The sequence below is a fragment of the Apium graveolens genome, chromosome 3, assembly GCF_009905375.1.
Source record: "Apium graveolens cultivar Ventura chromosome 3, ASM990537v1, whole genome shotgun sequence".
Taxonomy (NCBI): Eukaryota; Viridiplantae; Streptophyta; class Magnoliopsida; order Apiales; family Apiaceae; genus Apium; species Apium graveolens.
In genome coordinates, this window is record NC_133649.1 from 67,870,182 (window position 1) to 67,886,719 (window position 16,538).

Consider the following 16,538-nt stretch of genomic DNA (forward strand, 5'->3'; position numbering starts at 1 on the left):
TTTTACAAATAAATGCAATCAGAAAATCATACAGGGCTAAATAATTGATGAAATATTGATTTCTAAATTTTATAAAATCCCAAAAATAATTATTGTAATTATAAAGTCATAAAAATAATTTTTAAAATAATTTAAATATTTATGAAATTAAATTTTCAATAAAATCACTTTTAAAGACAAAAACAAAACGATACGACTCAATAATTAATAATACAAATAATCCTCAATCACAATTGAGTCCCACACAATTAATATTACATACAACACATAACAGACATAATATCCATCCAGTCCCGAATATTACTAAACGAACTCAATTTACCGATACCAATAAAATGATCGGTTTTCAAATAAACTTTTGAAAATAATACATTTAAGAAAATATTTTCGGATATTAACAAGGATCGATATAACACTCAACAATTAGCACATTACCATTTAATAACACAACTCGTCAAATAGGAATAAAATATCCACCATTTTATTCTTTAAATCACATAAACATATTCAAATATTAATAATAATAATTCTGAAAATACGGGATATCACAATCTACCCTCCTTATAAGGAGTCCTCGGAATCAGCAGAAGAAAGCACTAATTATTCTTCTAGCCAACTTTCCATTTCCAAATAACCTCAATTTCCATAATCTCAAATAAATCTTGTATTCCTTGTATAATAAAACTTTTATAGGAGCTTCACTGTGCACCACTGTTCCATTCACCTCTTTTGACCAATTCCTCAATAGAATCGCTTTACTGATTGTGATAAAGAAGAATAGAGAGAAAGATAGAGGGAACAAAAGAAAGAGAGAGATAGAGAAATAAAGAAACAGATTGACTTCGCTATATACCCCTGATATTTTAATCGTATTGCAATCCACTGTTGCTCTTGATAATCCCATCACATAACCCTCCTTTGACTTGACCAGGAAAACTCAACTTAACTTGATTAGCATACCTTCGAATGTTTGAGATGATAAAATCATGGAATTTCAAAAAGAAAATAATTTAATATCATAACGGAACCAAAATCTGAATTTGAGAAAAAGTATTGTTGAAATAAAAGAATAACTGAGAGATCAATATGATCAAATGAACTTGGTATTGCGTGCCCAAATTAAGACACTACTAAAGGTTATTAACCTTCATGTATTCACAATACACACAAGTGATGGCGTCCCATCCGACTCCTATCACACAGACAGGTATACCTTGTGTCCCCTATAGTTAGGGTTGTTCATCTCAGTCAGAATTAAAGAATATAAAAGGAATTCAAAATCAAATGAATAAAACTGAAAATATTTCAAAGATGATATTTCTGAAGGAAATGAAATCCAGAGAACAAAAATTCTGACACCAAATGAGCAAGTGGTGTCACATTACCAAGAAACTATCCACCAAATAAGAAAAATGGAAGTTAAATTATCATAACTTGGCAGAGCTATCAAAACCTGAAAAATAGGCTTCATGACAACCTCTGGCACATTTAAAACACATTTATGATTGAAAATGAGTGTTAGGGAATATATCCTCTAACAATTACTTCTTTCTGAGAGATGTCAAAAGGAATTATAGAAAGAGAAGGTATTGCCAAAGTCTTAATATTTATCTTCAATTTGAACTCTCCAGTTAAATCGTCACCCACTTCTAGACACTTCTTCACGTTCCAATGATATCGATAATCTCCATCGTCGTCGAATCGTAGTCTCGAAAGATTCCACAATAGAAGTTTGCAGCTTTCCGGAGTTCCATCCAGCTCAGCACAATCATCTCAATCATCTCAAACGAATGCGCCTATCTTAACTTATTCGTTGGTACTATATCCAATAGTCCAACAGGAACTCGATATGAGCTCAAACGTCCTCACATAGCTATACACACTCCTACACACTCTCGTTTCTAGTTTACTATAACCTCAGCTCTGATACCAACCTGTAACGCCCCCAAATCCGGGGTCAGAGGATTTGGTTGTCACTATAAAACCTCAATCCAAATTAACCTGTTTAATCAATAATTAAATGTCAGCGGAAGATATTTAGCACAAATGACCCCAAACTAATCCAAGATCTTTTAAGGTTACAGTTCTAGAAACAAGATATCCAAATTCCACAAATAAATTTTTCACTTTCTTTTAAAACTCTTTTCAATAATTCTCAACCTTAAAACTTAACCCGCTAGTATAACTTCGAAAAGAAGTATACTAGTCCCAAATACAATACACAATTATAATATAATATAATATAAATAACTTTACATAATAAAACTTACACTAGTCCGCAAACCCTGGACCAACCACCTTCGAAAAGCTTCTTCTTTGCTTCCTCGAATTATGTAGCTAAACAACGCAAGATAATCCTCACTGGAGGTTAAATTTAAAAACAGGCAAGTATGAGCGAAAGAAATGCTCAGCAAGTTCATTATAGTAAATATCGGGTCATTTTGATAAAAAAAACTGACATCTGCATCAGTGCAGAACATTTAGAAATCATAATTGCTGAATCATAAAACTCTTTTTGATATTTTCAAGCGAAATGCTTCAGCACTACTTTGAATTTGACGAGAATAAAACTCGTAAAACAGTGTTTACGGAAATATCGTAAACAATTCTAACATGAAACAATGATTATGGATTGAATCGTAAACTTTACTCAAAACCGAACTCTTGAAATTAATACTTATTTTGTTATCATATCAAATTAGATATCACTACGAACTTTGAAGCTCACAACATTCCATACTGAAGTCAACACCAATCATCTGTACTAATACCATCTTTGATATTTAACAACAAACTAAGTATCCTCAAAATAAGAAACTGAATCAAAACCACATTTCATCTTTTATCCGAAAATAAAATACATAATAAATCATTCCTTGTAAGATGTCAAAATCAATATAATAATTTCGATTGAAACCAAATTATGCACTATGCTGTTCCTGATGATCAGTCATGAAACAGCACCGGTATCCCGCAGTATACCGTAAATATAGGTACTACCCGTATCCCGAAGATATACAGTACCTATAGGGCGCCAGAAAAAGGCATAACTAGCCTTGTAAGATATTACACTTCTGTATTGCACTTCCGTATAATAGCTCACGCTGGACCGGTGCCTCGGCCTCTTACACTACCAGTAACCATCAAATCTCAAAACCTTTTATTGAAAAGGGGTCATAATACTCGACACCCGAAATAATTTTATTCCCCCATTAACTTGGGTAGGAATATTCACTACCAAATCACTTTTCTCAAAATCCAAAACATTTATAAATCCAGAAATTGGATAAGTAAAATCACTTGACTATTCTGAATATAGAATAGCAGATGAGTATTTGCATAAACATAATTATTTAATTCAGCGATATGTAAAACATTTATCTATTCCGAACAGAGAATAGGGAAAACAATACTTGCATAATATGATTCGAAATAACGTCACTTGAACAATAAGTGAAGTCAGGGGTACTTGCCTTTGGGTTTTTAGCAGTTAGCATACTCGCAATAACGCATCAATTCTGACATTCTGTCTCAAAACATCATCGTCTTCCCTTCCAACACTTTACTGATATGCTGCTCCTGCGATTACTAGAAGTCAGCTACCCAATACCATTCCATCTCATTCTTTATCCAACGTCTTGTCCCGATCAACTCGAGAGATCCGCATCTATAATTAAAATGTAGAATTTTAATCGTCTAAACGATAATCACTCGACGAACTACGCGTCAAAATCCTATCGTCTACCCATACGATAGCCCACACATAAATATAATGGACAATCACAGGACTCTTGATCCACATACACACATAATTCATATAACACGTAATCACATAACTCACGTATCACATAATTCATATAACACAGGACTCGTCTCGCCAAAACATTCGACTAGGTACGTTTTAAACTGAAATCGGGTCAAAAATTTGATTTATCGATCAAAAATCGACTCAGAATGACTTGTAAAACAAACGACCTTTCAAAACAAAAGAATTTGGGTCTCGAAAGTATTTTTAATGAAAGCGGAATATTTTTCTGAGTCTGTACGCGTTCGTTTCGTATTAAACGGACGAACGGTTTATTTATTATGAATTTTTGAACATTTTTCAGAATTAAAACGGGTTTCCGAATCATTTATAACTAAATAATAGTGCTCGAACACTCAAAATAATTTTATAAGAATTATTGAGCCTGGAAAATAATTTAAAATAATATTTTCTTGGAAATCGGACAGCACCTCCTCTATTTCTCGGACTGCTAGTCGATATCATATCGACACAACCAACAACAATCAACACAATAATTTATATTTACGCGTATAAACACTCCATAAATGAATAACACGGCCACCTGAACCAAAACTCGGACCAAAAGTGACTTCTCCAACAATTTCTAAAAATTATGAAATAAATATATAAATACTAACATGCTATAATATACAAAAGTACGAAATCGGAATTTCGGAATCGTTACCCAAAATAAATTCTGATCACCCCGAATAGAATATCTGATGTCCGGAAAATATCTCCAGAAAAATCCGAAATTTATGGTCATAGACATATACATGCTGAGATACCATATGGAGTAATCACCACCTCCAAACTTTTTTTCTACGCCTCGAAAATAAATTAAAACGGAAATTTAACGGAAATATGCCCCGCAATTTTTCTTCTCAAAACCTTGCAATATATATACCTATGCGTAGGTATCGAAGCGCTGATCGTTTATATATATAATAATTGAAATTTGGATGAACGGTTTGTAAGATATGAATTTTTGAAAGTTGAAAGTATATATAAATATACGGGAGAGGGGAGACGGAAGAGAAGAGAGAGGGAGTAGTGTTTTTTTTTGTAAAGGAAATGGGGAGGGGGTATACTCGGGTACCGGGGGGGTGTTCGTGGCAGGGGTGGGGAGAGGCTAACATGTTTTCTATTTTTTTTTTCTTTTTCTTTTATCCACTGTACTATTTCCAGTACTTATCAATATACAAGCCTAATTTTGTCCCGAAATTTAGAATTTAAAGAGCAGACTTACGGGTACAATTAACCCGAAAATTACCAAATAAGTTTTAAAATTCTCGGAATAATTTAAAACTAATAAAATAAAATTTTCATAATTTTTAAAGCATTTTTGACTTGCGCGCTATACCCGCATTATACGATTTAACGAACCGAGTTGCACTTGAAACAAATTTAGAAAATCACGAAAATAGTCTTAAAATGTTACAAATATCCCGAAGTTTATAAAAACATAAATTTCGAAATTTTAAAATAATTTTTGAAACGCAATTTATACCCGCTTTTATCAATTAAACGATTCAACGCGCGGGTAAAATTAATCCTAACAATTCCCAAAATAATTTTAAAATTCTCAGAATATTTCAAACTTAAATAAATATGAGTTTCATAATTTTTGAAGAATTTTGGAATTAAATACGGATTTTACAAATAAATGCAATCAGAAAATCATGCAGGGCTAAATAATTGATGAAATATTGATTTCTAAATTTTATAAAATCCCAAAAATAATTACTGTAATTATAAAGTCATAGAAATAATTTTTAAAATAATTTAAATATTTATGAAATTAAATTTTCAATAAAATCACTTTTAAAGACAAAAAAAACGATACGACTCAATAATTAATAATACAAATAATCCTCAATCACAATTGAGTCCCACACAATTAATATTACATACAACACATAACAGACATAATATCCATCCAATCCCGAATATTACTAAACGAACTCAATTTACCGATACCAATAAAATGATCGGTTTTCAAATAAACTTTTGAAAATAATACATTTAAGAAAATATTTTCAGATATTAACAAGGATCGATATAACACTCAACAATTAGCACATTACCATTTAATAACACAACTCTTCAAATAGGAATAAAATATCCACCATTTTATTCTTTAAATCACATAAACATATTCAAATATTAATAATAATAATTCTGAAAATACGGGATATCACAACTTATAGGGTTTTTAACAGTTTATGGTATATCAAATAAGTAGAAGAGGAAAAAGAGTTACCAAAGGGGGTTGGATCAATAAGCTTATCAATAACAGTTTTACAAGATCAAAGACAGGGTATCTCAAATCAATAACAAGGGTTCATTATTTTAACAGTTCAATACTCTACATGGCATGAACAATATCCTCTCTATAACCATTTACACAAATAATTAGATTTACTTGCCTGAATTTGCTTTCCTGAAGGTTGAACTACTGCCACCTAGTATACCTTTCCCTTTTCCTAGCCTGAATGCCCTCATGTTCCGAATCTACAAACCAAACCCTTAATCAGATCTCAACTCTCGTTCCTGGAACATTCACTCAATACGATATCTCAGTTATACTCTTGACTCGAACTATACGAGTATAGCTTATATACATACATGCACATAGCACATAACACATTCTTTTCTCGTAGCCTCTATATCTTTATATACTCAATAATCAACTTATACTCGTTTTAATCTCGACTATTCTTTAAATCAAATGATTATAACTCATGCGAGTACACGATTCATACACAACTAAATCTTTACGATTATAACTATCACTTATAGCTTTTAAAATCAATCGTCTTAGTTCCCTTTTTCTTTTATTCCTTAATTTGAACCACATACTACAATCAAACAATCAAATCCATAGACATTTACATATACACTCCCAATCATTCTTTCGATTATCAAAATCCAAGTTTTATTCTAAGTTTATATGGCCTATTCGGCCTTCTTGCAATTACCAATCACAAAATCAATCAAATACTCACTTAGTTCATATAAACACATACTCATTCAAAAACCTTTAAAGAATCATTTTCCTTTTTTTTAATTTACAACAATTCGAACCATAAATATATATATACAATCAAATTTCTCAAAAATTACACCATGCAACTTTAGTTCTAGCATAATCCAACATTTAAGTTATCACCCTTTCTTTATTGATAAAATTCGAACCAAATCATACATATATGCTCACATGCAAATTAAGTTCATCTCTTAATTAAATCAAACACTCATTTTTATCACAATTTTCGAATTACACATCAAAACATCACTTAGTGACTCAAGCTCTAATCAAATTTTCCAATTAAACATGCATGCACTCACTTAGCATCAAATCAATCTCTTTTAGACCCATTTTCCATTTGGCTAAAATCATAAATCACAATTCAAGGACCAAACAATGACATGCATCACTACTTCTTCTTTTAAACCAACATGCAATCATATTTCTCACTAATTAAGCTTAGTTTACACTAAGATCAAGTCACAAAATCTAATTCCCCTTTTTATTAGTACAAATGTCGAACCAAAACCCCAACATGCAACCCTCAAATTTGATTTCTTAAGCATCCAATCAATTACACAAGTCCAGATACTTTTAAAACAATCATAGCAATCATTTTATCAATCAACACACTTAAATTTCAAAGGAAGTACAAAACCTTTTTTTTTGAACTTTTCAAGAAACCAAGACATACAAAGGCTACATAAAATTTGTAAAGGGCATAAAGCTAAAATATCACATTAGTACCACTAACACATCATTTTCTTAAAATCCCACTGGCTCTCCTTGGATCATGGCCGGTGGTGGTCGAACTTAAGAGTGCCCATAACGGGTTCCCTCTTGAGTTTTAAACCACAAAATCTCTTGAATCTTCTCTTATGACCATATATCAAGAAATTGTATTTCTTTGAACACAACCATAGAGATGGAATCCATGAAACTTACATAAACACTTACATGCAAGTGGTGTTTGAGTAGTATATCGAAAATAGAAACTATGGATGGTGAGACCTTTGAATTTGGGTGAGTATTTGGTGTTGCATGCAAGAGAGAGAAGATGGGGAGAGAGCCGAGAGAGAGTGTTCGAGAGAGAGAGGATGAAAGAAAGAGAGGGAGAGAGGGGTGCTCACGGAAAGAAAGAAGAAAGAAGGGGGGTGAGTTTATATTTGTATTAGGGCCAAGGGTAGTTTAGTAATTTACTAATTCCCTTTTTGTTTGATTTATCCTTTCTTTTTACTCAAATAAGATAGAAATCGAATATTGAATATATCCTTCTCGGAAAGTCGAAAATTATTGCGAATGATAATTTTAAGATGTAGATCTCGAAATTAGCTTTCCAACCATTACTCATAATAAACTTTTGAGCGTACGGTTGATTTTATATGATTTTCACAAGTTTGTGCTAAATATAGCATTTTATCATATAAAAATCAATTTAAAATGCAACGATCATCAAATAAATCCGTCCATCATTTTTAAAAAGTCTCCAGGACTATTTCGAAGATAACAGAACAAATCTCATGCCTTTATCTTACTCAGATAATATTATAAAAATGCGCGAAGGTTAAATAAACCTTATTTAAATCAAATAATTCCATTAAATCCATAAAAACATTAACAGATCACGTAATCATGCATACAGACAAGCAAGCACATATATGGACACATCACAACTCATGTCTGATCATAAAAAATTTCCTTCTTTAATATTAATCATTTCTACGCGTACCCGGTCACGTTCATCCTGACAGCCCGACGCTTAGCGTTTCAATTACGCTTCACAATATCGTTATCGACCGACACGTCACTAGAACGCATTATTTTACTCAAGCATTTCATTTCACATAATAACACATAATTCACACTTTAAATACTTTAATCCCCTTTTTAGGGTGGGTTCTGTTCTTCCTGACGGCCCGACAACATAGCTTAACTCCTAAACTGACTCTTTTAATTGGAACACTTCTAATTACGCTCCTAGATACTAATATACAGTAAGGGCAATTAATCAACACTTAATCTCATAATTTATATTTATAGCACATAAATCACACTTTATTCACTTAATTACGTCACAAAATTCTCCATCGTCATAGGGTCTATATATTTCAGACATCATCTAAAATTAGTTAAATATATTTGATAGATTTTATAAATTCCTGATTAATTATTGTATATTTCAAAATCAATAATAAATCACAAATTTGTAACAATGCTTCGTTTACGAATGTTGGTTTGAATAATTTGTTGTTATGTTTAGTTTTATAAATAAATATTTTTCTAAAGAAGTAATTATTTGTTTATACATATAAGATCACACAAACAATTTTAATAGAAATTTAGTTATGCTAAAAATACATAAATTAATTTTTAAAAATGGAAAATACGGTTTTAAGATTTATAGAAAACATCCACGTTTTAACCCTTACATCTTAAACTCGCAATGTTCAGTAGGTTCTAACTAGGGATGACAATTTGGTATACTACATGATAAAAACAACACGAGAACGACACGATATCAATAGATATGTGTTCAGATTTTTGGTACACGAACACGAAAGTACACGACAGGAAAGAACACGAAATCTAAACGGTACACGGAATAATAAATTTATTAATATTTTTTAATATATTAATATTTATATATTCATTTATATAAATATACATATTACTTTAATATTATATGTATATATACATAAAATTCATATTTATTTATAAAAATATATCCAAAAATATATTGTTATATGTAAATATATATTTAATATATATAATTTATATCCAACTATATAATATTTTATATATTTATTAATTAATTTTTTTTATAAACGAAATGTACACGAAACGATGAGTTACGGATATGTGTTTATCATTAAGTACACGAATCCTAAATGGATCTGATATTTGTTTATCATTCACTACACGAAACTCGAAAGTACACGACACGGAAGTATACAAACGACACAAATTGCCCGCTCTATTTCTAACTCTAACATTCACTACATTTTTATTCACTTCCTTTTTATGTAAGATATGCATTATATATTAATATATTTTTTTTATGAATCATACATGAATACATGAATATTACTAATAGTAATACAATTAAATTTTTAATATTAATATATTTGTTTTATAATAAAATTAAAACAAACTCGCATAAAATTTTAAAAAAATATATTAATAAAGTAATCACAAATAAATTGTTAATATAATAATACATAAAAGTTGATATATAATACAAATATTGAAAATTATATAAATATAATTAAATAATTTAAAAATAAGTTTTCATAATATAATTTTTGTTGACAATAACATTATTTACAATTGTTAATTGATTATATAAAAAAATTATATATTTCAAATCGAGAAGTATTCATATATATTTCCTATTTCTGTTAAATTTATTTAGAACATGTTTTACTTAGAATATGTTTTCTCATTTTCAACAGTTTTTTTAGAAATAGAAAAGTGAGAAAATTTTATGAAATTGAAAAAAGAAAAAAATTTCTGTAGCCCTCGGGGTCTCACCAACCCTTTTGTAAATAAATATGAAAGATATTGCAAATGAAGTTTGGGTTGGTGGAGGGAACAAAATTATAAGAAACATAACATAAAAGCCCACCAAACTGCTCATTTCTAACTTAACAAACACAACTCATCCCCCTCATTTCTCGTTTATCCTCTGTAAGTATCTTATTCTTATTCTTCTACTAATTATATTTGTTTGTGTTTATATTTATCAATTTGTATCTGTCTCTCATTAATTTATAACTACCCATCGTGATTTCTTGATTTTTGATGATGATTTCAGTTTAATTGTGATAAAGATTGTTTATTCAGTCTAATTAAGATAAAGTTTGGATTTTTACAATTAGATTCTTTTTGTATGTACACTCACAAATCAAGATTGAATGACGTCAATTGGGGAATGAAAGAGTAATACCTTTCTGTTAGATTTTTAAACCAATGTTAGTATGACTTATGACTTTTTCCTTCATATGTATGTTAATTTAAAATATTAGGTTCTTCAAGTTTTTTTTTGTGGTTAGTGTTCTGCAGTCTTTCTTTGCAGTGCGTGATGTTTTAAAATATTGGAAAATTCAGGTGGGTAAGAGTTAAAATTTTGATTTGGCATTACTTTATAGCTCCAACTTGGATTTTCGATATAAATAGGAGCCCTGTATGATGGGTTTAGAGTGAATTACTTATTCGGTTAAGGACTAGCTCTGTATTTTCTGCGTACTGTCTTTGTGATTTGTTTTGGCACGATATTAAATTTGTAAATACACTTGAAAATGAGGGGGACTAAAAATTTGATTCCATAACCTCGTTATGGGGGTGGGAGCCGGGACTGGAATAGCCTTTACCACCAGCAAGCTATCTCAGAGTCCTCTTTTTTTTTTCCTTTTTCTTGATCTTTTAATGTTCATTTGGTCAAGTTAGTTAAAACATCACCAGAAGTCACTACACTCGTCCAAAATAAAGTTCACTGAATTTTAGTCTTGTATACTTCTCAAATTTACCAACTTGTGTTTTGTTACTTGGGTTTTATTATAAATGTGGTGTTGATTAATTTATTTGGTTTTGTAGAGGCATTTCATTGAAGGTTTCGTTCTGTGAATTTTCTTTGGCGCCCTACCATTTAAGATTAGATTTTTTTTGTATAAACTTGAAGTTGTAAAGGAGACGTAATAACTGAGGATGGCAGCTAAGGCTTCACAATGCCTGCAGTTCTCAGTACCCGTTGCTTCTGAGAGGACAGTAAGGAAAAAAGAATTTTCATTGCAATTCCCTCCGAGATGCAAGGAAGAGAGGTTTCCAGTTCTTATCTCTTGTTCTTTGCATCCTAGAAAATCTGCGACTTATCATAGGTCAGTTGCACAGAAGCTTTCCTGTTCTCCACAGAATTATGAAGGTAGTGTAGTTGTATGAATTTCTTCTCCGTTCGATTATTTAATTTCATAATTGTAGGTTATAAATTTATTGACTCTTGACATACATTATATGCCTTAACATTATAATTTCAAGTTCTCTCATCAGATGTCATGATAATTAATCAGTAAACTACTCAGTTTACTCCTTTCAAAAAAAAGTGAAATGCGTAATGCAAATTTACAAACTCAGTAAATGTTAGAACCACTAAACAGTAAAGCAGTATTTAGAAAGACGACTAGTACATACCATGTTTGTTTCATGTTATTAAGTATGGGATAGGATTATAGTCCTTTAAATTTTGCAATCCCATGTTTGTTTTGTGAAAATTCAGTGAAGGGTATCCCAAGGATTATAATCCTTTAAATTATCCCATCCCATGTTTATTTTGTTGGAGTAGAGGATAAGATTATAATCTCCTCTAATACTTGGTTGGAGGAGGTATTATTTTATCCCCTCTAACAAGTCATTTTTTAAAGAATTATAATCCCCTCATTGTAATCATTGTAATCCCATGTGAAACAAACATAGGATTGAAAAATTTAAAGGATCCAATGACTATCCCTCAAAACATAGGATAAAATTTTAAAGGATTATAGTCCAGTCCTATACTTAATCCTTCCAAACAAACATAGTATATGATTATTTAATCCATAGGATTAATGATGATGGGATTAGTTATCCCCGAATTATTATCCCGGGATTATAATCCCATGAAACAAACATGGCTATGTGTATGTTGGGATCTAGCATGTTTCTAAAATCCATCTATTGGTTGGAAAATTGAGGTGTCTTTTTTGCACATCAAGCAGCATCCACTCCTTAATAACAACGTAGATCGAGTCTCTTGTATTTTAGTGGCTTACTGCCTATATGCCTTTAAAATCCTAATTATATTAAAATATCAAGGACTTGATGAGATTACTGTTTCTCACTATGAAATTCGACTGCTAGGTGTTTAGCTCCATGTCTCCTATCCCTTAGAGTGCCATGCATGTCAAACTATAGATGATAGACAATTTTTTTTATTTATTTAATCTTCTGGGAATAGAGAAGACAAATTACATCTATATTGTCTGCTAAGAAAGTACTGTAATGACTAATGAGCCTTTAATTGTCTGAAAGTTGCAGTGGTGCATAATGCATATACAAAGTAAATCAAGTACCACGCAATAATTTATTTTATAACATCTTTACACTCTTATTTTATAACAAACAAGTACCCCTGATACCTATACACACACATCATGGCTTGCACTTTGTTTACAGAATATACCTTACCCTAAGGATATAAAATATTGAATCACATATATAACAACATATCAAAGGGACACACTTTAGTCAGACATCTGCAATTTGTAAATCCATAATCTCCAAACACCTATCCAGTCCACATGTTAAATGTGCAAAAATTAACTGCCTAGTATAATGTCCTCGAATCCACTAGATCTTATCTAGTTGTCGTATTTTGCAGTTTCAGTATTGGAGTCTGGAACTTGTTCTGCTTCTTTTAAAGAAGCCATAATTTTAAAGGTAAACTACTAAAACTATTCATGTCGACCCTGTCTGTTAATAGTGCTCACATCCTTTAGAAAGAGAAAGGTAAGCAGTATTTGTCAAATATTTTGCTATATTTACCTCTTTGGTCCAGTATATCAGTGGTTATGTAATGTTTAAAGATCACTTGATTACAAATTTGCTTTGTAGATTACCTGTACCATGTTAACCAGTGTTTCACAACCTACGCTGATCAACAGTTTATAAATATTCATCTGACTGATAGTTACTAAACTGCAGAACAAGTCAGAAGAGATTGTACCATATTTAAACGGAAGGTGTATTTATCTTGTTGGTCAGTCCCCTTACTGTTTTTACTACTAGGAATAACAGATGCGAAAATCATTTTTTCCTTATATGCCATCTTCTTTCAGGAATGATGGGGTCTGGAAAAACAACTGTTGGTAAGATCTTATCGGAAGTTCTTGGCTATTCATTTCTTGACAGGTTGGTACAATTTTTTTTTTCTTTGCATGTGCTAAGTTTTTAATCTAAACTTTTAAATGAATATAAGTGTAAACCAAGGGTTCTCTTGTCCCAGGAAATCCTTTATATATATATTCAATCCCTTTGCTCGTAGAATACCAGCATACATTGACAACTGTCATTTTTCCTTGTTATCTATTTCACACATTACATGCATTCTAATTCAGATACTGATGACTACAGTCTGTTACTTTGTTGATGCTTCAGTGATAGATTAATAGAGCAGTCCGTTGGAGAAACCGCTGTTTCTGACATTTTTAAATTACATGGAGAAAGCTTCTTTAGAGATAATGAGGTTAGTTAGGAATCATTGCAATTTATTTTTGATTTAAATTTTATCTTTTGGATTCAGAAATTATCTTGGAACAGCTATATATATATATGTGGACTAAGAAACTACTGTTGGAACAGGTTGACGTAGTCATGCGTTAAGAGGTGTATGGCTTAATATGACAATTTTAATGAAATGTGTATAAAACTATATATCTATCACTTGACTGAATTTTTGACCGACACCCCAACTGAATAATACACAAGTAAAAGTGTGAGTTTAACTTTGTAGACGCACTATTTTAGATGGGAAATAGTGTTGGTAATTACCAATGAATCAATGATTCATCACGAGCATTCCATAGAATAGATCAAGACATTTGAAAGAGTTTCTTTAAAGTAAAAAAAACTTCCGTGTCACAGTAATGGTTATAATTTTTAGATTATTGTTCCGTACTTTTGGTTGTAAACATTTTGTGCGCGTGCGCGCTTGCGTATTATTATTTTCTGCTCCTCAGTAGACTTCAAACCTAGCTCCTTCACTGTTATTGACCACATTTTTGGAAGATCTTTAAATGATTAATTGGTTACACTTGATATTTACTTAGCTCTATAAGGTGGACACAGTGACTGCAACTTTGCAAGGCATTAGCAGAAGATTTTGTGCAACAGTTTAAAAAATTTCCGTTGCATTTCATGTGTGATTAGTATGTGCATGTGATTTTGCTCCCGTAGAATTTTAACTCATTGAATGTACTTTGTTAGACTGAGGTATTACAGAAGTTATCCTCAATGCAAAGGGTGGTTGTTTCCACTGGTGGGGGTGCGGTTGTTAGGCCCATCAACTGGTACACAATTTTCTCATTCACCTTTTCCCCGGTTGAATTCTCAGTATGATTATAGTTATATGTTAATGTCAGCTCAGCAATATCTTTTGTCTTGTCAGGAGACATATGCAAAAAGGAATCAGTGTTTGGTTGGATGTACCTTTGGAAGCTTTAGCTCGAAGGATTGTAGCTGTGGGAACTGGTTCTAGGCCCCTATTGCATTGTGAACCTGGTGACGCTTACACAAAGGTTCACATCACTTATATTGGTCGCATCAATATATTTTTTATCATAATTCAGAGATAATAAAGTTACATCTTTACTTTTGAAGGGAACTGGCTTCATATTATCTTTTAAAAGGGATATGAAATTGACATTTTGTGATTAAAAACACCTTCATGCAAGTCTAACAATATTACCTCAAAAATCATAGGCCTGTGGAACAAAAGGGAGCATGTCTTATACTTTTTACATTAAGTCATCTATGCCAGTTTTTGTGACCCATCTTTTTGTGGCAGACTTACAAGCGATTATGTACTCTCTGGGAGGACAGGAGCGAAGCCTACAACAATGCAAGTGCTAGGGTTTCCTTAGAGGGTATGATTATAAACTGCAGACCTTAACAACTTCTTTTTCTGTCATTTAATTGATTACTTTCTTGTTTTGGCCTTTTCATATGTCTTTCTGATCTACACAAATATACCGGAGACTAAATGCTTAGTATGCCTCATGTCCCATGAGAAAGGCTTGTTTTAATTTTCAACTCCCAGCATAAAAAACTTCATAAATGGTATAATTGATGAACTTTTAGGAATAATGATTTCTCAGTTAGTGATGCTTTCTTGAACTCCGTTTTCGCAAAATTTATAACTGAATTAGTTAGTGATGCTTTCTTAAACCCCGCTTTCGCAAAATTCATAACAACTAAATTGATTGATTTCTTAGTTTTTAGTTCTACATGTGCTCATTTGAACTGTAAAAGATATCATACTATTAGAAGGATATAGTTAAATGAATTGAGTGAATTTCTGCTTTTAATTTGACAAGAAGGTGACTCCATTGGTTGTGCAGATATTGCTGCAAAACTAGGGTACAAAGACGTATGTAATGTCACACCTACTGCAATTGCAACTGAGGTCTCTCTCTTTTTATTTTCTTTTTAGATCATTTATTCATATATTTAGTTTTCATTTTATCGCTCTTTGATACTGCCCACTTCCTTGTCATGAATTTCGGCACTATTCGTGTGGTTTTGTTATCACAATTGCTGCAGGTAACAATTCGCCTATTCTGGCTTGGCTAACTAAATTTTTGTTTTTCTAACTGTAAATATTGGCAGGCACTAGTGCAAATAGAATATTTTTTGAAGAAGTGAAGCATTTTTTTGGCCATGCTCCTTGTAAACTATTAGAGGTGATCAATATCTGTTGTACCTGCAAAGCTATGTAAAATAGGTGCCAGTATTCAATTATTATACACAAAATGCTCCCATCCAAGTGCTGAAATGTAAAATATATAAAGTTTAATGCACTTTTATTTTCTTAGAGCTTTGTATGAGTGTTCCGCAAATCTGAGAATGCCATTTGTACTCGAACTTAAAAGTTCTTGCTTATCATTTTTTATTAAGACAAACAAAATTTGAACA

At 31.5% G+C, this 16,538-nt stretch overlaps 1 protein-coding gene across 1 annotated transcript; it reads left to right on the top strand.

Moving 5' to 3' along the window:
- The first annotated feature begins 10,374 nt into the window (after positions 1-10,374).
- LOC141712386 (shikimate kinase, chloroplastic-like) lies at positions 10,375-16,538 on the top strand. The gene is made up of 11 exons (XM_074515306.1): positions 10,375-10,505; positions 11,412-11,736; positions 13,228-13,286; positions 13,551-13,605; positions 13,685-13,757; positions 14,004-14,091; positions 14,832-14,914; positions 15,013-15,142; positions 15,412-15,490; positions 15,965-16,029; positions 16,233-16,538. The coding sequence occupies exons 2-11, from the start codon at positions 11,523-11,525 to the stop codon at positions 16,266-16,268; spliced, it is 882 nt and encodes a 293-aa protein (XP_074371407.1). The 5' UTR covers positions 10,375-10,505; positions 11,412-11,522; the 3' UTR covers positions 16,269-16,538.